This window comes from Hyaloscypha bicolor (assembly GCF_002865645.1).
Source record: "Hyaloscypha bicolor E unplaced genomic scaffold K444scaffold_183, whole genome shotgun sequence".
Taxonomy (NCBI): domain Eukaryota; kingdom Fungi; phylum Ascomycota; class Leotiomycetes; order Helotiales; family Hyaloscyphaceae; genus Hyaloscypha; species Hyaloscypha bicolor.
Genome location: NW_020194685.1, coordinates 1,972,710 through 1,993,404, shown reverse-complemented (window position 1 = coordinate 1,993,404; position 20,695 = coordinate 1,972,710). Strand labels below are relative to the sequence as shown.

Here is a 20,695-nt window from a genome sequence, read left to right as displayed (position 1 = left end):
ACCAAGTACATCTCTACTTAATCTTTCTCATTACAACTTAAAATTATGTGCTGTGATGTTTCTTGATCGTCTTCAATTCCATTTCTTAACGTATGCAGTGAGATTAAATAGGTGAAAGTTTTCCCCCTACTCAATACTCTATTTAGTAAACTAGTGGATTTCGAAAGAATAAAAAAATTCATTCATTGAGATGCCCAACCTCCCTTCCTTTACATATTTTCCAATCTCAACTCATATCTCCAGCTGTAAACACCCAATCGTTACAAAGTGTGCAACTTCGAGTTCATCGTCGCCCTTCTGAACTTCTTTCCCCAGAACATAAAGACAACCATCCCAATAACCGTGAAGCCAACAGTGAGGGCCATCATCATCATCACGGGTGGAATAAACCCGTCTTTAACTGCCCAGTCATTGTAGTAAAAGATCATACCGAACTGTGATAAGTCAGTTCCAGGTTTTCGCATCTCTTAGAAGAGAACTTACTCCAAATGTGTTCTTGACTATTGTGGCCTTTATAACGGTGGAGTTAGCAATTATTGGATACTGAATGCTCAGGGAGGGCTAGGGCAATGTATGAGGAGAAATCATGAGACAGTCAAAAATAGGAATGGGGCTCTCCTACTGTGACCATGATCTGCCCTGGAATATGCTTATAGCAGTCAACCGCATACTGTGAGATATCAGTAAGACTGCAAAATGTTCCCAGCACTATGTGACACGTACCGCTATGAGAATTGCTGGGATGGAAACAACTTGGATACCCACGAAACCATATCCAATCACAACCACTGCTTGCCAAGGCCAATGACGCTGATAGCCAACCGCAGTGATCTTTCCGTGTTAGTGGCGATTCAAAATCGGATACTGGGGACTCACAGTCATTCCAACCAAGCAGATACACACGTAAGGCACCAAAGCGACCAACCTCATTTCGGCCTCCCTCACACCATTATTCCGAACTGTTGCCCTCATCGAAACCCAATCACTGATAGGCCCAGCAGTAAGCAACCCAATAACACCGCCAACCACAAATGCGAAGTTAACGAATCCAACCTGTGCCGGAGTGAAAAGATACGGTGGAGCGGCAAAGACTTGAGATTGCGTCAGATTCAGTGACAAGAGACAGTTTGCTGCAAAACCGAGTGAGAATGCAGCCCAGAGTATAATCGGGAAGCTAAATATTTGGATCGGAGCGAGGATATCTCGAAATATTAAATCTTTGCCTTCAAATTCGGGCTTGGGGATAAGTGAGAATTGATGTTTGCTGGGACGGCCAACTGGGCGTTCGGGCAGCGAGCGAACGTGATCGTTCGAGCCCTGTTGAGATTTAGATATTGAAGACGGGGCTTTCTCAGTGTCTGAGCTGGCTTGTGTCATATTGACCACTTCAACCTTCGATTCAAGCGGAGTTGTTTGTCCAGTGCTCGAACTTTTATCTGAGGCCGTGGAATCTGGTCTTCTATACAATGTTTCCGGGGACAGAAAGACCATCAGAATCAGGGACACCTGTGACTGTCAACAGGAGGATCCAACTTTAAGATAGGCCACGTACCCCTTGGAATATAGTGCAAACCCAGAAGAACCACCGCCAAGAAATATGAGCGGCGATCTATCCCCAAGATATCGGTGTCAGCATACTTCTTTCTAAATTTTCGGGAGTAGAGTCTTCCAGCAGCTGTTGGACGTTGCAACAAGATGAATTAATACGCCGAGAAGTTGGGACTTACGCTGCCAGAAATGATGGGGCCAATGAATGTCCCCATAAAATAGGCCCAGCTGACAAGGAGTGTTAGTCCACACTTCACATCCGTTCAGGTGTGACATACAAGTAGAGTCCCATCCATAGCCCCCGCTGGTGCATGAACATCACATCAGCGATAACCATTGGCATAATACTCTCATTAGCACCAGCCCCAAAGCCACTGATAACTCGTGCCCCGATGAAGCTCGCATAGCTCGTCGTGAGTGCTTGCCAAATATTGGCCAAAACACAGATCAATCCACAAATCAGAATTGCAGGACGCCTCCCAAAAACATTGCTGAAAGGAACAATGATGAAGTTTGTGTAGCCGAGCGAGATGGCCGCTGCTCCAAACAGATAATTGACTTGTGGAAGGGTTTTGTGAAATTCTTGCATAAAGATTGGGGTGAGGGGAGCAATTGAAAGGGGCGTGAGCACGCTGATGAAGACGAAAAATGCCTGGTTGATGATCACTGTGGACTTCCATCCCGTACTCCAATTCTGTGACACACAAATTAGTAAATCTTCTCTAGGTAACTTAGGATTTTTATTTTATTTTACCAAAGGGTCATTTGGTTGGTCGCTGGGCGTAGGAACCAACACGAGTTCTTCATTGGAGCTTGAATGCCTGCCATATCCTTGATCCGAAGCGAGAAGGATTTCCGTGCCTGGAATTAGCTCTGGCTCAATATGATCCAACATGGTGATGGTGGTGTTGATTTGAGAAGGAGAGAATTTGAGGGCAGTCAGAAGGTCTAATAATAAAGGTCAACTTCTCAAGTCCGGATGTGGATAGTTGTGAGTCTGCTGGGGAAGTCCGTCGACTTCTCAAGCCCAGATATGGATGGTTGTCAGTCGCTGGGGAAGTCCGCCGACTTTATGGATTTCTCAACTCAGCGCTTCCGAAACACAAAAACAGATTCGCCCGTTCTCAAATTAATCTACGCAGGTGCAGGCCCTAATGTCTGTCACACCACCTTGAGTTCTGCTAAGCAAAAGTCGGCTACGGCGCATTGCTACAGGGCATTTCAGCGCAACCCCTGCAAACGCGGTGTAACAAACATTAGAGCCTGCACCTGCGTAAACCGGTCATATTGCAGGCACATCAGTAGCGGAAGTGGTTCTGAAGGCTGAAGCTCTGTGCACGTCCACCCTGTGCGGTCAAAGTCGTCAAAATTGAGATTCGGGACTTGCACATCCTTCAAACTCGTATCCATTCCCGTGTCCTCGCAAAATATCAGGAGATGCAGGGGAGAAAATCTATGTTCTAGATTTATATTCACTTCAAAAAGGTGTCTTTCGTGGGGTTCTTGCGAGCGCTCGCTTCGCAACGTCAAGATTGAAACGCGGGTTGACTTCAATCATCCAAACTTCATGTTTCGATAAACGGTTGAGCGAAACATTTTGAACCGATGGTGGCCCTCGGGTGATAACCATGCCAATTCAATGCTCCTATTGAAAGCATGGTCGCTTCGTGCCCGGACCGAAGGAACCTGGACAATGTCAAGGCACCCATATCCCCCACTTGCGATGGACAAGAAGAGCGACACTGAACTTTCAATGTCCCCAATCAAGTTGGACATTTCAAATTCTTCCTCTCTCAAGACTCCCTCGCATTTTCGTCCATTCAGAGTCTTCTCTTTTCAGAGTCCACGGAGGTCCTGGGACTCCTCGTCCACGTTAGGGTAATCTCCGGTTTCGACTCGGGACATTGGGGGTGGTTGCCGCGTGTGCCTCAACCACTGGCCAACTAAGGTACGGTCCGTACTGTGGAGTGAAAAGCCAGCGTGAGACACTAATTTAGCGCCCGCACACCCTCAGCCCTACGCAGCCTCTCCAAGGTTCACTTATTTATTACCTTAATAACTTTTTAACCACTTTATGAATTAATACAAAATCTTATAGACGGTTAAAAGATATATATATAAATCTTATATATTCCTAAGTGTCTTATCTTTTAATTACGTACTTATTATTAGTAAACTAGTAAAAAGTAGGGATGTTTAAGCGTTCCTCTGGAGCAAAGGCAAACCACACCAAAAATCGTTTAAAGCGGGTTTCTAGCTTTTAATCTACTACCTCTCGATAGAAATGCCTCCGCACCTAAAAGAAGATTATTTATAAGACTTAAAAATAGCGTAATTAGAATATGCGCTTTTGCTTTTTAAAATCATACTTATATTTAAATAGGCAGTTATTTAGAAATCAAAGTAAGTAAGGTGAGTGAAGCATGCGCGGAGGCTAAATTAGCGGATTCACGCTGGGTTTCCACTTCGCACCAGACAATTTTGCCTCCCGCCTAGAACCCGAACTCAGCGAGGCCCTCAACAGGACGGCCTCGATTGTCCAGACGCCGCGGGCTGCGAGGCTGTTACTATGAGAAGAACTATTCAGCAAACCAGCTCGGCATCTGATCGTAATGAAGATGATGGAGGAGGCCTCGAGTTGACAAGAGAAATTTTTGTACATGCTGTCGTCGAATGGCTGATCACCTGACCTGCTGCACCTGCGAAGTGGGGATCAATCGGCTTCGGGAGGTAGATTATGGCGTCACGTGTCTTGAAATGTCTTCGTATTTTGACATTGAAGTCCTATCTGAGAATGAAACAAGATGCATATTCGTGCAGGAGACTCTGAGGAGGCGCCAGAAATCGAAGGGTGGGCGCGGCAGTCAACGGTCACACTCATGCTCAGGTTTACGCAGGAAGGCACCAAAGGCTGTATTTTTGAAAACATGTTTGTACAGTGTGCTTTTTTGTTCCCACTAGACATCACCTCGACTTAAAATGTATTTGATCACCCTTTACAACTGTACGTATCGCCAGCAAATGATCTCACTATCGACTGTGGACAGTGCAATACCCTCTTATTCGCGTAGTGGTGGTCTTCAGACGGCTTGGCCGCGGAGGTTCTGATTCAGTCCATGTCCGCGAGCACAACAACGGCTTTGAGGCCAGGTATTAATCCTTTCCTCTCGTTCTCATTTCTCCTCACGAAGTTCCTTGTTGAGATAATCGATTCTGACACGGAAGCGTCGTTCGAGACAGGATTTCTCGCATGTACGAAGACAGCCGCCTGAACACAAATTCGAACAACTCGGCCTTCGTGATCACCGGTATCTGTCGTGCCGTCCATCCTCTCTGCTTCCATTGTATTTGAGTCGAACTTTGTTCCAGGAGCATATAAGACCATCTCATAGTCTTCGATATTCAGGCAGGAGCTCGCTTTAGTCGTCAAAGCGTCAGTGAACAGTTTTACAAGATGTTCTTGTCTCTCTTTCCATGTTTTCATGGAGTCACCCCAAGTTGAAAAACCGTCCCAGCTCAGTTCTTGCGGATCTCGTGGGTTACGGGTAAAGAATGGGGCCAACGTCTGAGAAAGCTGTACAGCCAGTCTCTGGGCTTCCATCGGAAGAATCGAGGTCTTGAATTTTGGCTTCCCGATTTTGGCCTCGAAAGCAGCCAGATCAAGGTTTCTCAGGGCAAGTGCGCCATCTAAAGTATCGTTAGTCTTCAGTTCTCGAACTCGCATTGTACTGGCCCTCTTCGTTACCTTGACTAGCAAGAAGGTCTCGATACCCTTCAAGCGTGATTGACAAATTATCTTCAAAATTTGGAAAATCCGTTTCGAAAACCCAGTCCTGCAGCGCAGTCACCGTCAACGATCGTAACAGTGCCACAGGATCGATGCTCAATATCTCTCTATCCTTGGGTTGGGGAACAGAGTCTAGCCTCGACCCAGCTACCCTTTGAGCCAAGCCGAGAAGTCTGTCATGCATTTGCAGTTGAGGAATGAATGGAAATCCTTTGATCTCCAAATTACGAAATATCATGTGGCTATTGTGGTACGCCTCCTTCAAGGCGACCTTGATGTCTGTTGAAGTGCCCTGATGATTCGATGTTCGTGTTAACTTGGTGAAAGTTCCCAGTCTACTACGAGCTTGGAGCTCGTTGAGTAGACTGTGCACCTTCTTTTGCTGCTTGAACATTCTCTCCTCTATAGAAGGCCCGTGTTGTTCGTCCCTTTGCTTCTTTGCCATGTTCAAATAGTGAACGTCTCGATTCAGGTCCTCCACAAACTGTTGGCTTTCTTGGAGTTCCCTTTCCTTATCCATAAGATTCTCCTGCAGCTCCTGGATCTTAATTATTGCACTTTGTAGCCATGGATCAATCAACTCGTCCGTCTCGGTGCTGGAATCAATTTGTGAGGAGATAGATCGTGTAAGACGCTCTGCAAGTGTGCTTTTGGCTTCCGTGCACTCTTGGCAAAAGTATTTCACGCATCCAGCGTGCTGCGAGATCTTGCACTGGCTGCACTCAATCAGCTCATTCCCACTCCCACGTACTACCTCATTTACGCCACTTGTACAGAGTATCCTTTGCTCATCACAACCGTCGTCTTCGTTGCTGTTTGACAAGAGAGAAGTGGTAGAGTCTTCAGTTCCTAGTGGCCCGAATGGAATGGATGTCTCGCGATTGTAATTGAGACCATCTGGTTGTCCGTCCAAGGTATCAGAAACATCGTCTTCGCTGTCCTTGATAAGTGTAGTCGATCGCTTCTCTTTGTTCTGCAGGCTCGGATATCGCTCTTCAACGGCGAGGGGCGTATGAGGACTACAAACTGTAGCACGAGTACTGCGAGTTCGCTGCTGCACATTAGCACCACACAAAACGGTGGGATGAAGCTCGTACATCGCGTTTTGAATACGTCTTTGGTTTTTTCCTGCTTGGATTTGTTTTTGAAGATTCAATGTCGACCCGTTCAATTTCATGCTTCGCTTCAGGTGGTATCGAGGAGTCTGAGTCAAGCTTGCGCTTGCGTCCTTGAGTCTTCCCATTCTTCTCTACAGGAGGAGTATTCAACCAGGATCTTTGATTTGAAGAACCTGCATCCACTCTGGAACTACTTCGCAGTCGGCGGTTCGGGGTCGAGGGCTCGAGGAAGAAAACTATCTCCAGTTTCTCAACGGCAAGTGCAATCTCATTTCTCTGATTTTCGTTCAACCCGTGCTTATTATGGAGGGAGCGAGAACCACGGTTCTTTATGTCGTGCCAGTCCTTCGGCGAGTCTGGTCCATCTGGGCCACGATTGTTCCAAAGAGTCTTCAGTTGTCTTTCAATCTGTTCGTGGGTGAAAGCACCACCCAAATTGTCAACCACGCCTTCATCAAAGTCAATCTCCTTGTGCTTCAGGGAGAAATCGAGCCAGGCCAACAACGTTCGCTTTTCCTCCCACGACCATTTTCTGGGTTTGCGATCCGGTGCTTTCGCCTTTCTTTTCTTGGCCATTGTCGAGGTTGTCAACGGTTTCCTAGTACAAGCGATCTTTGAATGCAGATTGAGTCCGGAGTTTTCAGCGCAGCAGTCACTAAAGGTTGCTCAGCTCAATCCTGCGAACAGCAATCCCTGCGAGCAGGGTATTTTGCATGAACGTGACCAACATAGCCCTGGTCAATTTCATTGCTGTGACGCAGCAAGAAAGCCAGGTCGTCGCGCCGAACCGTCCCCATGGGACAGACGGGCCAATTAGGAGCCCCAGTTCGCGACAACGGCTAGCAGGCAACGGCGTGATGATGCAAACTCCATTCCCCTCATTGACTCACCGAGAGTTTCACACTTTCTCAAGCCCCAGAGTGGCTTTTTTGTTGGAGAAGCTGGTGGCGCAGTTTCGTTGGTGTGCGGGCTACCTACGTGTTGGCCGGCGTTTAAATACTGCCCTGTCCAAGAGCCTTTGTGCCTCGAGGTTTCTCCAACTTACAATTTGTTTTTGTTCACTTGGAAGACGCAGTCTTTTAACGAAATGGATTCCGAGCACCCTTATCTCGAAATTTTTCGACATGAATTGATAGATGAAGTTGAAGAGCGAAGGTTCCGTCGGCTTACAGGAGCCGAAGATCAGGAAATGCTAGACGCGATGGTACCAACTCCGTACCCGGCAACAGCGTCCCGCGAATCGACTGCCACGCTTAGAGCAATGTCTGAAGCGGATAGTGCTCATGGTTGGCACGGGTCAAATGCTGCCGGTGACGAAATGGACATAGATGGGAGAGAAGAGAGGACTCCAACTGTTGACGAGACGCTCACGCCTATTATTGTTGCAACAGACTTCGGAACTACCTTCTCTTCGGTTGCGTATGCCAGGCGCGGAGAGGGGATGCTGCCCGACGTTAAGATCATTGACAATTACCCCAACGAGCCTTCGCATTATACAAATGGCCATCTTAGTCGCCAAGTTCCAACGGAAAGTTGGTATCCTAATGAGCCGACACTTGAAGAGGGGTCTCGCAGTCCAACTCCAATACAGGACTACTTTCCTCAAGGAGTCTCGAATGGAAATATATACGACGCAGAAAGCGATGAGCAAGGGGACATCTTCGACGGGCCCGAGGATGAGGAACCGACCATACCTCAACCCTCTCCTTCGCCGAAATTGCGTTCCTTTGTCTGGGGCTACGGGATCCAGGCCGAGATAAACGAAGATATGGACCATAGCAAATTCAATCGCATCGCCCGATCAAAGTTGTGGTTAGATAAATCTGAACATACTGCCTCGGTCCGAGCTGAACTTGACCCAATTCTGAGGAGACTGAAGAGGAAGAAAGTCATCAAAGAAAACGAGGATGTCATAGCAGATTATTTGGGTCGGCTGTTCATGCATACAAAGGCACAGTTGAAGGAAGAGGGTGTCATTTCGGATGCTACCCCAATCGAGCATGTATTGACGGTTCCTGCGATCTGGACTGCAGACGCATGCCGAAAAATGCAGAGGGCTATGGCCATTGCAATCGAGCAGGCCAAGTTTGGTGCTGTCGAGAACCTCTTCTTGGTCTCGGAGCCAGAAGCAGCTGCCACCTATGTCCTGAGTCAATGCAAGAAGGGGAACGCGATCACCGTAAGTAGCTATTGGTACAATTTTTGGTTGAGTCATATTGCTGATGCATTCTTGCTCTCTGTAGCATGGAGAAGCGTTTCTGCTCCTAGACGCTGGCGGTGGTACTGTCGACGCCACGACTTATAGAGTGGATAACGAATCTCCATTGAGACTGTCAAAAGAATTAGTTCCTCCTGACGGTAAGCCTAATCATGTGGATCTCGCAAAAGCAAAATTAACAGTAGTAGGCTGCCTTAAAGGCTCAAGCTTCCTCAACGAGGCTTTCAAAAAACATCTGAGGCAGAGACTGGAGGGCGAAGAGGATGACATAGAGACCGATGGTTTCACAGTTACCGGTATCATAGAAAAGGTGGCCCTCGATTTTGAATACTCCATGAAGAGGGGAATAGATGTTACCGTGAAGGTAACACAACAGAATATCATGATCAAAGGACTTCGGGAAAATAGCCAGAAACGTTTCAAAGACAACCGTGTTTTGATGGACAGGTAAGTGTTAGAACATTGACCACTTGGCGTGCGACTAACAAGTGTGAGGTCCGACTTCGTACAGATATTTTATCCTTGCCTCCAGGAGATCAAGAGGCTTATGAGAAGTCAACTTATCAGCGCAAAGCACGCTGGTCATGATGTGAAGGTAAGTGTATCGCCACCTCAACTTCAAGTACAATGCTGACAATGGCCTAGAAAGTGGTTCTCATCGGCGGCTTCGGCACATCGAAATCCCTTCAGTCATTCCTGAGGGAGGCTCTGAGAGAAATAAGTCGTTTATTTAGATACCGGGGTGAAATACACCTGATCACGCACAAGGACCTGGAACGAACCGACCCGTGCGCCTCGTTGTCCGAATTTGAAACTCTGTTTGCAAGCTAACACATTACCGCAGGGAGGTCGCTGTTTCTTATGGAGCCGTGCTTCGCGCTTGGGACAAAGAAGACGGACCAGCTCGCATTACAAAGTCGAGCTACGGGTTCGAAATTATGGAAGAATACAATCCTACAAAACACCCAGAACACCTCGAAGCCAAGAGAAAATACACCGATAAACTCGACGGGATGGTTTATGTGCGGCGGGTGATCGAATGGCATGTGTGCAAGGTAGGATTTGAAGCGAAGCTTCCCCTGCTAAAATGCTAAGCTTGATGCCCCGAAAACTCTCGCTCACAATTCGACAGGGTCAATTTGTTCCCACACACAAGGAGTATTCATTACCTTCGGTGTACAGAATCTTCGCTGCAACAAAATTAACCTTCATTTGCGAGGAGAACTTGTGGGTTTCTGACTCAGATGTTCAGTCGCATTACCAGATAACACACAAGAAGAACAAAGGTAGGTCATTCTTCAGTTGTCACAACCAGATGTTGACTTACGGTTTAGGCGCCGAACTGGCAGGGACCATTAAAGCGGACATGACACCGCTCGTGAGATCGGGGAAGATACAGCTGACGTACCCCGAGGAAGGTTATGAGGGGGCCCCACACTACAGAATTGAGTTTGAGCTTGTCATGATTATCAATGGACGAAATTTGAGGTTTGAAGCTCGATGGCCGAGGGGTGGCGAAGTGCAGGGCAGCACACAGATTTGTATTGCAGCTGCTTTCAGGCCTGGAACAGACTGAAATCGTAGGAAGTTACTATAGAATTTTTATAGCTGCTTCGAACATCAGATTATAGCGATCCTTATAATATCCAGAATAAACTTATCAATCCGGTTTCTGGCTTCAGACCCCTTTCAATCGAGCCAAATTCATTGAATGAGTTCATCTCATACATTTGAACCCAAACCATAATCCTTGCTTAAATTGATATGCGGGTAGATTTCTACTCAGAAGATCTCGTCCATCGTCTGTGCACACCTTGCGTTCCCCGGCTTGCGGTGGACAGAACAAGCGATACCAATTCTCATTGCCCTCAGTTGAAGTTGGACGTTTATCTAAACTTCAAGAAAGATACGGCTTGAATCTTCCAGACTTTCCGAGATTTCCGAAGGGTTATTCAATATACAAGAACACGAACATCTGGATGGGAAGCAATTGAAAAGCCCCGTGAGGACGATACATTGCAAGGCCGGCCGAAGAAGGCGTACACACGGCTCCACTTGGCAAACCTGACATAATTTGAATAGGTACTGAGGCGATCAGGAACCTCCGCAATAATAGAGGCGGAAGGACGCCGCAGCTCGGCATGGCGATGGGATGGAAAGCTAAACGCGGTTTCGTTGGTGCTCAAGAATACCCACCACTAGCCAAAGGGTGTATTTTGGAGCACCGGCAAGGCTCCTTTCAGGGGCAACTCCCAAAGAAGTTTAGCCTTATGCAAGCACTCAAACGCGCTTTCTCGCGTGGACGCGTTCTCAATTTCGCGTCCTGGGAAGCCCCTTCAACTTCAACCACATTTCCTTCGCTCAGTGTTGAACATCACCACCACAATACCTGACCTTCAAACTCATCATGGACAGTCTACAACTTAGAGATGAAGCGGTGCGCGACCGTATTCGCGCGGCTCAAGAATTTCTTGATCCAAGTACGTCTCAATCATCCCAAGATTGAGGACGACCGCTAACCGCTCCAAGCTGATGCCGCGACACGAAGCTACAGATCAGATATTATACTGATGCTACAAAAGTTCCAGCGAAGGCTTGTAGTCAGCATTGATGAAGTACGAGGCCGCAATGCTGAACTCGCCGATGGCCTTCTTCAGCATCCTTTCGACTATGCTCAGGCATTCGATCGAGCCCTTCACGAAGTCATTCAGACTCTGCCGAAGACTACAGCAAAGCAGACATCGGAGGATACGATGTACTACTGTGCCTTTTCTGGTAGCTTCGGACAATTTGCGTGCAATCCGCGAACCCTCTCTTCCGCACATCTCAATCGCATGGTTTCTCTCGAAGGAATCGTTACCAGATGCTCTCTCGTCCGACCGAAAGTTGTCAAGAGCGTTCACTATAATGAAAAGAAGAAGATCTTTCAGTTCAGAGAATACAAGGACCAGACCATGTCAGCCAATGGCGCAAGCACATCGAGCGTCTACCCACAGGAAGACGACGAGGGCAATCCGCTGGTCACAGAATACGGATACTGCACATACAGAGATCACCAGACCATTTCAATCCAAGAAATGCCTGAACGTGCACCTGCTGGACAATTGCCGCGAGGAGTTGATGTAATCCTGGATGACGATCTTGTCGACAAGTGCAAGCCCGGTGATAGAGTTCAACTTGTCGGGATCTATCGATCCCTCGGAAATCGAAACGCAGGTCACAACACAGCACTTTTCAAGACTGTCATCCTTGCCAACAACGTCGTCATGCTGTCTTCAAAGTCCGGTGGCGGGATTGCTGCAGCTACGATTACCGACACGGACATTCGGAACATCAACAAGATTGCAAAAAAGAAGAACCTTTTCGACCTCCTCTCCCAATCTCTTGCACCTAGCATATACGGCCATGAACACATTAAGAAGGCAATCTTGCTCATGTTGCTCGGCGGACAAGAGAAGAACTTGGAAAATGGTACACATCTAAGAGGTGATATCAATATTCTCATGGTTGGTGATCCCTCGACTGCCAAGTCTCAACTTTTGCGCTTCGTTTTGAACACCGCGCCGCTTGCGATTGCTACCACTGGTAGAGGGTCCTCTGGCGTTGGTCTCACTGCTGCAGTCACATCTGATAAAGAGACCGGCGAACGGAGACTCGAGGCAGGTGCAATGGTTCTCGCTGATCGTGGAGTTGTCTGCATCGACGAGTTCGACAAGATGTCCGACATTGATCGAGTCGCCATCCACGAAGTTATGGAACAGCAGACAGTCACAATCGCCAAGGCTGGAATTCACACCTCGTTGAATGCTCGTTGCAGTGTCATTGCAGCAGCCAATCCCATCTTCGGGCAATATGACACACACAAAGACCCCCACAAGAATATCGCCCTTCCCGATTCCCTTCTATCCCGTTTCGATTTGCTATTCGTTGTTACAGACGACATCGATGATGCTCGAGATCGTCAAATCTCCGAGCATGTTCTTCGAATGCATAGATACCGACAACCAGGGACTGAAGAAGGAGCCCCGGTTAGAGAGCAATCTCAACAAACTCTCGGCGTGGGAGTCGATCAGGAGACTGATGCAAACCGTATCACAGACGTCTACGAGAAATATAACCAGATGTTGCATGCAGGTGTCACAGTGACTAGTGGTCGTGGATCAAACAAGAAGGTCGAAGTTTTGAGTATTCCGTTCGTCAAGAAATATATTCAATATGCCAAGTCAAGAATACGACCAGTCTTGACTCTGGAGGCTTCAGACCGCATCAGCGAGATCTATGTTGCTCTTCGAAATGACGATATGCAAGGAAACCAGAGAAAAACAAGCCCTATGACTGTTCGTACTCTCGAGACCATCATTCGTCTGGCAACAGCGCATGCCAAGTCACGCCTTTCAAATCGTGTCGAAGAGAGAGATGCTCTGGCTGCTGAGTCTATTCTTCGCTTTGCCTTGTTCAAGGAGGTCGTTGAGGATGAGAAGAAGAGCAAGCGTCGCAAGACTAGACCTCTCGAGGATATGTCAAGTGACAACGATAGCTCTGATTCTGATTCCGACTCACCCCCACCAACTACCAGAGCTGGGACATCACGCACTCGTACTCCAGGTACAACACGAACTCGTGGTGTTGCCACAACTCGAAGAGGTCTTGGTGGGTCTGGTTTACGGACAAATGGTGACCAGGGTGGGGATGTTGGCTCTGACGATGAGGAGGATCTTTACACGGCGTCTCCCCGCAATGCTCAGCGATCTCGACCTAACGGTACCGGCGGTGCTGCGCCCACACAGTCTCAAACTTCATTCGCTTCTTCTCTCCCAGCGTCCCAACTTCCTTCGCAATCACAATCTCAATCTCAAGAAGAAGACACAGAACTTGCAAGCGGCGCGGCTGCTCTCAACATTGCGGGCGTTACACCTGCCCGTCTGACACTTTTCCGAACAAGTTTGGGTCAATTGTTGAACACTCCGTTGTTTGATGATGATTCTGCGGAAGTCGATAATATCATCACGGCTGTTAATAGAAGTGTGGGAGGCTCTGGAGGTGGTGCTTTCGATAAAGCTGAAGCGGTGGCTGCGTTGAAGAAGATGGACGAGGCAAATAACATTATGTGAGTTTCCCAGAACTATAATTTGGAAAAACAGTGACTAACAATAAACAGGTACACTGATGGCGATCTTGTATACAAGATCTAGATGCGAAAATGAAGGGAGATGAGCAGAGGTTGGGTATGCAATGGCGTTCGGTTTGTGTTTGGGCCGAGAAGGGTAGCACTGTGTCTCCTTTCTTTAACGCTGTAATGATATTACGCAAATCGAATTGGTAGAACTGAATCTTATCAGTCTATAGTCGTTAAGTCGTGAAGCCCTAGTCTATCCCAAACGTTCCTTTACCTTCTTTACGTAGTCGTCTAATCTCTCCTCAACCTGAACACCATTCCATGTCTCCCTTCCCATCTCATCTTCCCCTAATCCAGGCATCCCCACCTGCTCTATGGCAAAGCTAGCCGCCACGTTTCCCCACGCCGCGGCTTCTTCTAACCCCTTCCCTCTTGCCAATGCAACAGACAACCCACCAAGAAACCCATTTCCTCCCCCTGTAGGATCGACAACCTTCTCCGCGTCTTCCTCACCAAAAACAGCAGGAAGCCACATCTCAACCCCAGGATCAATAGGTACCACCTCCCTCTCCAACTCTCCATCATCACCTAGCAACCCAGCAAACAAAGCCTCCATGTTCATATCCAGCGTCAACCCACCCCTCGGACGGTTCGCAGGCCTCTTTTTCTTAATCATCGAAGGGCGACGGGAGCGGCCTCCATTCTTGGCCAGGTAGACGCCTTTTACGCCGCACCGGACGACGAGCGCGTAGGACTGCAGGGGCATGCTGCTGAGGAGCTGCTCGCAGGCTCGCTCGACGGATTGAGTTGAGATGGAGCCGGTGAGGGGGTCGAGACTGAGATCTGGATCTCCCAAGAAGGCGGCGAGCTCGGAGTGGTTGGGGGAGCAGATGTCGACGTAAGGGAGTGCGTTGGTGCAGTTTAGGAGTTCGGAGGGGGTGCAGAGGTCGGGGACGGGCTCCCAGATGAAGAGTGGTTTGGGACATCCGGGGTTTACGATCTTGCGACGGCGGAGGATGGAGGTTACGAGGTCGATGCAGCGAGTTGGTGAGCAGTTTAGATGAAAGGATTTCGAGAATAGGAGCGAGGGGGTGAGAGCGTGTTCGTCGAGGCGGAGTTTGGGGGTTGTGTATTTGAAAGCTCGGTGTTGATTGGAATCATACCCATTCCAGCCCCGGGTCGTGAGTCGTGATGGGTCTGAACGAATCAGACACGATGTTTTCCAGGATTCTATTTGCGTGGTGATGCTTCCTGGGAAGTCCGATCCTTTGTCAACGATCCAGGAGATGGTCTGGGAGAGAGGTGGCGGTGAGAAAAGACGTGCTCCAAGTGCTGAGTAAGTACCTGATCCACCAAGGATGTCGAATACAGGTGGGTTTGGTGGAAGATAGTGGATTTCGTCTGAGTGCCGTTAGAATGAGTGAGGAAGAATGAGGCTGATATTTTCGGCAAAAGCAAAAAAGAGAGAACAATCTGACACAGTCAGAAAAGGTCGAAACTTTCAAAGAACGAGCATACGACAACAGAGCTGTAGCCTGTTCGTGCAGAACAGTAGCACCAGTCATGAGTCGAATCGATGATATGAAAAGATGAGAGGCTGCTCGGAACTCTTCTTGCAGTCATCAAAATTCCACATCCTCGATGAGTGCTGTAGATTCATGTCGAGAAAGTAGACAGGCACCGGTGAAAGATCAGATCAGGCCTTATAACAGTGAGAGCAACAAAGGACTCTAAATAGTAAAAAAAAACATCATTTGAAAGGTCATGAACAGCAGTATTCACCGCCAAATAAGCTTGACTTCAAGCTTGACTAGGGATGAAAGTCAATACATGAAAGAAAACCCCTCTTACCAATTATGAGCATCCCCAGGGTACAGAAATCGATCTCCTGCGATGGAGAGATTTCATCTTCCTCCATAATCTAATATGTTATTGTCTGCGCTCTCCCCCATTGATTTTGTGCACCAAATGTGTCTCAGCAAGAAGGCTGAAGTCCCGACTTTTAGCCTTGCCTCGTGAGGTAAGCGCAATTTCCAGCGAGGCTTGACAAGGGTAGGGATCACCCGCACGAAGGCACAGCAGTTCCAGAGCTCCTGAAGCTATCCCAAAGTATTTTGCCGTCTTGCGCAAGCCGATCAGGCAGCTTGAATTGTCCCTTTTACTTATAAGCATCGCTTCTGCAACTCATCTGGCCCGCCTTCAGCACATCCAGAATCTTGTCGCCCACGTCAGCAAGCCGCATTACCACGTTCCAGGCATCGTTGATCGTTCCCTCGATCGCTCTGTCACCTGGAACACCTCGCAGCAGGGACCCTGCATAGTAAAGGCAACATGGCGACCAACAACATGCATAACTTGACTACCCTCATCAAACGGTACTGTCATATCTTCTTTATCCTCCTCCAAAACTTTCCCTTCTAGACACAATCAGAAACCAGCAATTATGGATGACAAAGTGGTCCCGACCGTCTCTCGCTTTGAACTGACAGCTATCCTTCACAGGCTGGAAGCCGCCACCTCCAGACTGGAGGATATGGCAGCTTCTGCAATCGATTTACCCAAACTGAATGGCGCGGCTCCTACTCCGGCACCTACAGGTCCTCTGCCTGCCCCTCCAACTGCCAGTCGAGCCGCAGCAGAAATGCCAAAGCCCATCCCAGAGGCACTACCAGAGTCTGTCGAAGATTTTGATGCTTTTATATCCGGCACTGTCAAGAAGTTTGTGAATTTAAGTGATGAATTGGGAGGGCCAGTTGCAGAGCAGGTATGACGGATTGGCAGAAAAATGCCGAGCACTGGGCTAATGGAAAGTACAGGCCTCCAGTGTATACCAAGCGTTTGCTAAACAGCGGAAATTCATCCTTATTACCACAAAAGCAAAGAAGCCTGATATGAGCAGTCCGGTGTTTATGGAACTTTTGAAGCCTCTGCAAGAAATGATCACGGCCGTCAGCGATATACGAGATGCGAACCGCGGAAGTCCTCTTTTCAACCAACTATCTACGGTCTCAGAGAGCATTGGCGTACTCGCCTGGGTGACGGAGTCTCCTAAACCACACAAGCATGTTGAAGAGTCGTTGGGTTCTGCCCAATACTGGGGTAATCGAGTCCTAAAGGAGTTCAAGGAGAAGTAGGTTATACCGAGTATTGAGCCATGTCCGGAGCTGATTGGATTCATAGGGACCCGAAGCAAGTCGAATGGGTCAATGCCTATTACCAAATCTTCAAGGACCTCACAGAATATATCAAGCACGCTTTCCCTCAAGGCATTCCCTGGAACCCGAAGGGTGTCTCAGCTGAGGAAGCCATTAAGGCCGTTGACCAGAATCAACCTCTCCCTCCAGCCCCACACCCTAAAGCAGCTGGCGGGCCTCCTCCACCCCCGCCTCCACCCCCAGGACCACCGCCACCACCTATGAGATTTGACGATGCTCCTGCAGTGGCACCTGTTACTGCTGGTGGTCTCGATGCTGTTTTCAGCGAGTTGAACAAGGGAGAGGCTGTCACGAAAGGACTTCGAAAAGTCAATCCAGATCAGATGACACACAAGAACCCTTCGTTACGAGCTGGTGCAACAGTACCAACTCGGAGCGACAGCGCTTCTAGTGTCTCCTCTATATCTCGTGGAAAGAGCCCTGCCCCAGGAAAGAAGCCCAAGCCAGAGAGCATGCGGACGAAGAAACCTCCAGTAATGAAGCTGGACGGCAACAAGTGGATCATCGTAAGATTTCAAACTCTTGCTTGTTCTATCTTACTAATTGGCCTAGGAAAATTATGACAATGAGCCTAAACCCCTGACAATTGAAGCCGAAATATCACACTCCATCCTCATCAGTCGATGCAGTAAGACGACCATTATGGTCAAAGGCAAGGCAAACGCTATTTCAATCGACAACTCGCCACGACTCTCACTCATCGTGGAATCCTTGGTATCATCAGTTGATGTCATCAAGTCCACCAATTTTGCTCTTCAAGTCACAGGGGTACTTCCCACACTGCTTATGGACACGGTCGATGGGGCCCAAGTCTACCTGGGAAAAGAGAGCATGGGTACCGAAGTATTTACAAGTAAATGTACAGGGATCAACCTCAACATCATCGACGCCGCAGGGGATGGCGACGAGGAGGGTGATTACAAGGAGGTGGCGTTGCCAGAGCAGATCCGCTCCTATATTGGCAAGGATGGCAAGATTGCAAGTGAGATCGTGGAGCACGCAGGATGAACGTTGCGGGGTATTTGTAGGGCGTACGATTATTGTAGCATAGCGTTCACTTGATTCTCTGGGGTTTGGCCAGCGATCTTGATTATATATCTAGATTGCGGTCGATTCACATCATTCGAAGCAACCTTTTCAGACATACATACTGCACACATCCTGAAATTCTATGATTCTGGTCAATTCTGAAACATCCCATATCCTACCAACCCGATTTATTGGTGACACTTCATGGGTCATAGCCACTACACCGTCGGGCACATTCATGAAAGGACGAAGCCGGATCTGAAAGCATCTCGTTTTCCCATCTCGAAATGCATTCCATTTATGACACCCAAGATATGTACAAGCCCATCTCCCACAAAACCCAGCTCTACCACTTCTATGATCCACCATTCTTCTGGTTCTTCTCGTGCTCGATAATTTGCTTACTCCAACTAGCAAAATCAGCATCATATCGCAATCTCCCCCTTTTGTACAGAGACTTACTATCGACTAGGAAAGAATCTGCCTTCCTCGGGGAACTTTGTCCGCACCTCCCTCTCCGCGCTCAGTTTCCACATCATAGCCGTGAGCCCCACAATAACCATCCCAAATACCGCAGTATTCGCTTTCCAGTTCGATGGTTGCGAGTACCAGCCACCTGCTGGTGACCAGACGTGCTTGGGGTATCTAGCTTGGTCAAATTGTGTCCGGGATGTTCTTTGCATTCGTGGGCTGTTTGCTGGGGAATTGACTTACGGGATTTTGCCGCCGCCGCCCTGGGAGCTGTTAATGACTGATAATATCTATAGGGAGGGTCGTTGGGCTTACCATCTTGATCAATTGCTCGATTGCGCGGGGGTTTGTCTTGGACTGTTCAGCGGTCGTGAACTCGAGATGCGAGGTCGAAACTAGCGCGACGATCACGTGCTGGGTTCTATGATCGTGTGAGAAGCTCAAAAAATTAAATTTGGGAAGGAGTTGGGATCAGACCGAAATACACCGCCACGCCCCAGAACGCTCTCACGACTCTGTCTTTCATTAGAGGGTTGAAGAGGAGGCGTGACTTCTGGATTTGGAGATGAAGAGAATACGGCTGGAAAAATGGAGCGGCCAATTGCTGTCGCCGCGCACACGACCATGCTGTCTCTGGCAGCAGACAATACAGAGTCCGGCTGGCGGGACACAACAATCACGGTTCCAATCCTCCTCTGCGGCAATGGAAGAAAACCTTGTATTCGAAGACGACGATCCATCCGCTTCCTCTACCTCAAGACACCCTTCGAGTCCATACGCCTCACCATTAACAGAAGCTGCTCTGCACTCTGCAAAGCTAGCAGCTCTACACGCCCGTCTCGCACTCCCAAAGAAACTACCTTTACAAACGATGGCAAGGACATTAGTGGATCCATCTGCAGACCCGAATTTGCGCTTCAACAATGCTTCACTGGCGCAGTTAGGAGGATCCATTATCTCGTTCCATGTAGCAGAGTTCCTGCTCTGCAAATACCCCCGTCTCCCAATGGCTATCCTCTTTGCCGCCTCTGGCGCTTACAACGGGCCCCGAACACTCGCAATAATAGCGCAAGAATGGGGAGTTGAAACCGCTGCCTACCCCGGCTCAGAAGTCGATCCCGGCCTCTTACAATTCTCAAAATTGAAGCCAGGGACGAACTTGGGGGAGATTGGGATGGCAAGGAAAAACACAATTGATCAAGGTGTGTGGAGGAGGGGGATGAGCAGCCGGGTGGTGTTAGATGACGAATTTGGTGATATGATTCCGCAGCGTCGGGGGATAGAGGTTGATGCCAAGCCGACAGAGACGGCGTACTCGAATTTCGTGAAGGCGGTTGTGAGCAGTATTTACGTGCATGCTGGGAGAGATGCGGCGAAGAAGTTCGTGAAGGAGCATATTCTCAGTCGGCATTTGGAGATTACTCAGCTCTTTGATTTTAAAACCCCAGTGCAAGAACTGGCGGTGTTGTGTAAGAGGGAGGAGTTCGAGTATCCTGTTGCGAGGATACTGAGTGAGACAGGAAGGTTGTCGAGGTCGCCAGTGTTTGTGGTGGGGATTTACTCGGGGCATGAGAAGTTAGGGGAAGGGGCCGCTCCAAGTTTGGCGGAGGCGAGGATTCGAGCGAGTGTTGCGGCACTGAAGGCCTGGTATTTGTACAGTCCGGGCAATAATGTTAGGGTTCCGAGTGATATGGAGGGCGCGAATCCCAAGCCCTGGGAGCCGGTGCATATCGACATTGGGGAAATTATACACTAGGATGTGTATAGATGGTTGCTGTATAGCGAGCGGAAGGGAACGGCTTGTGTGACGAAAAGAAGAGATGGGTTACTGGCAGGCATACATAGTGTATTATTGAGACCTCATTTGTGCCATGCATTACAGGGCTAAGAGCGGCTCTTTGGAGTATCTGTGGGGATAGGTGTAGCATATTTGGGCTTCATGTAGATTCAATGGTACTCTCCAACTTCGAAAGGCTCAATTGTGAATCAGAAGTCACTCAGTCAAAATATTTTGTACATGATAATCAGTCGTTCTATGATTTGTGTGCATATGTACACAAGCAACCATCGTAGCCAACAGACAAGTGGTGCTTTGCTTGTCCATTCTGCATGAGCCAAGACCAAATTGCCATAATGAAAATGAGAGAAAACATTCGTGGAAACAGGCCTCCCCGTCCAAATAAACGCCTTTGA

General features: G+C 48.4%; 7 protein-coding genes across 7 annotated transcripts; 4 read left to right on the top strand and 3 right to left on the bottom strand.

Moving 5' to 3' along the window:
- Positions 1 to 56: 56 nt before the first annotated feature.
- On the bottom strand, positions 57 to 2,629 carry K444DRAFT_621852 (MFS general substrate transporter). The gene is made up of 9 exons (XM_024881989.1): positions 2,303 to 2,629; positions 1,827 to 2,242; positions 1,728 to 1,776; positions 1,553 to 1,609; positions 877 to 1,506; positions 724 to 831; positions 623 to 670; positions 484 to 510; positions 57 to 434 (listed from the first exon to the last, which is right to left on the bottom strand). The coding sequence occupies exons 1-9, from the start codon at positions 2,441 to 2,443 to the stop codon at positions 261 to 263; spliced, it is 1,650 nt and encodes a 549-aa protein (XP_024727386.1). The 5' UTR covers positions 2,444 to 2,629; the 3' UTR covers positions 57 to 260.
- Positions 2,630 to 4,440: 1,811 nt separating this feature from the next.
- Positions 4,441 to 7,096, bottom strand: K444DRAFT_670190 (uncharacterized protein). Its single transcript, XM_024887597.1, has 3 exons — positions 6,433 to 7,096; positions 5,294 to 6,386; positions 4,441 to 5,235 (listed from the first exon to the last, which is right to left on the bottom strand). The coding sequence occupies exons 1-3, from the start codon at positions 7,027 to 7,029 to the stop codon at positions 4,658 to 4,660; spliced, it is 2,268 nt and encodes a 755-aa protein (XP_024727385.1). The 5' UTR covers positions 7,030 to 7,096; the 3' UTR covers positions 4,441 to 4,657.
- A 279-nt stretch (positions 7,097 to 7,375) lies between these two features.
- Positions 7,376 to 10,369, top strand: K444DRAFT_621850 (uncharacterized protein). The gene is made up of 8 exons (XM_024881988.1): positions 7,376 to 8,632; positions 8,697 to 8,811; positions 8,860 to 9,118; positions 9,167 to 9,266; positions 9,317 to 9,459; positions 9,516 to 9,726; positions 9,804 to 9,957; positions 10,006 to 10,369. Exons 1-8 carry the CDS (start codon positions 7,541 to 7,543, stop codon positions 10,245 to 10,247), a joined length of 2,316 nt encoding a protein of 771 aa, XP_024727384.1. The 5' UTR covers positions 7,376 to 7,540; the 3' UTR covers positions 10,248 to 10,369.
- A 709-nt stretch (positions 10,370 to 11,078) lies between these two features.
- K444DRAFT_547115 (DNA replication licensing factor mcm3) lies at positions 11,079 to 13,863 on the top strand (the record flags this gene model as incomplete). Its single annotated transcript, XM_024876281.1, has 3 exons — positions 11,079 to 11,151; positions 11,201 to 13,778; positions 13,830 to 13,863. 3 exons carry the CDS (start codon positions 11,079 to 11,081, stop codon positions 13,861 to 13,863), a joined length of 2,685 nt encoding a protein of 894 aa, XP_024727383.1.
- A 177-nt stretch (positions 13,864 to 14,040) lies between these two features.
- On the bottom strand, positions 14,041 to 15,705 carry K444DRAFT_637839 (Ribokinase-like protein; the record flags this gene model as incomplete). Its single annotated transcript, XM_024884174.1, has 2 exons — positions 14,041 to 15,188; positions 15,639 to 15,705. The coding sequence occupies 2 exons, from the start codon at positions 15,703 to 15,705 to the stop codon at positions 14,041 to 14,043; spliced, it is 1,215 nt and encodes a 404-aa protein (XP_024727382.1).
- A 185-nt stretch (positions 15,706 to 15,890) lies between these two features.
- On the top strand, positions 15,891 to 18,010 carry K444DRAFT_603769 (adenylyl cyclase-associated protein-like protein; the record flags this gene model as incomplete). Its single annotated transcript, XM_024878786.1, has 5 exons — positions 15,891 to 16,162; positions 16,290 to 16,551; positions 16,604 to 16,917; positions 16,968 to 17,508; positions 17,555 to 18,010. Exons 1-5 carry the CDS (start codon positions 16,119 to 16,121, stop codon positions 18,008 to 18,010), a joined length of 1,617 nt encoding a protein of 538 aa, XP_024727381.1. The 5' UTR covers positions 15,891 to 16,118.
- Positions 18,011 to 18,388: 378 nt separating this feature from the next.
- On the top strand, positions 18,389 to 20,258 carry K444DRAFT_648364 (ribonuclease III; the record flags this gene model as incomplete). The annotated part of the gene is made up of 3 exons (XM_024885451.1): positions 18,389 to 18,407; positions 18,486 to 18,684; positions 19,097 to 20,258. 3 exons carry the CDS (start codon positions 18,389 to 18,391, stop codon positions 20,256 to 20,258), a joined length of 1,380 nt encoding a protein of 459 aa, XP_024727380.1.
- Positions 20,259 to 20,695: the final 437 nt, after the last annotated feature.

Coding starts and splice junctions, on each gene's coding strand:
- K444DRAFT_621852 (XM_024881989.1), bottom strand. CDS start 2,443: ATGTTGGATCATATTGAGCCAGAGCTAATTCCAGGCACGGAAATCCTT. Junction 671..723: donor TCCCAGCAATTCTCATAGCG/GTACGTGTCACA, acceptor GATATCTCACAG/TATGCGGTTGACTGCTATAA. Junction 511..622: donor CAGGGCAGATCATGGTCACA/GTAGGAGAGCCC, acceptor ACCGTTATAAAG/GCCACAATAGTCAAGAACAC.
- K444DRAFT_670190 (XM_024887597.1), bottom strand. CDS start 7,029: ATGGCCAAGAAAAGAAAGGCGAAAGCACCGGATCGCAAACCCAGAAAA. Junction 6,387..6,432: donor AGACGTATTCAAAACGCGAT/GTACGAGCTTCA, acceptor AATGTGCAGCAG/CGAACTCGCAGTACTCGTGC. Junction 5,236..5,293: donor AGACCTTCTTGCTAGTCAAG/GTAACGAAGAGG, acceptor ACGATACTTTAG/ATGGCGCACTTGCCCTGAGA.
- K444DRAFT_621850 (XM_024881988.1), top strand. CDS start 7,541: ATGGATTCCGAGCACCCTTATCTCGAAATTTTTCGACATGAATTGATA. Junction 8,633..8,696: donor AGAAGGGGAACGCGATCACC/GTAAGTAGCTAT, acceptor TGCTCTCTGTAG/CATGGAGAAGCGTTTCTGCT. Junction 9,119..9,166: donor AACCGTGTTTTGATGGACAG/GTAAGTGTTAGA, acceptor AACAAGTGTGAG/GTCCGACTTCGTACAGATAT.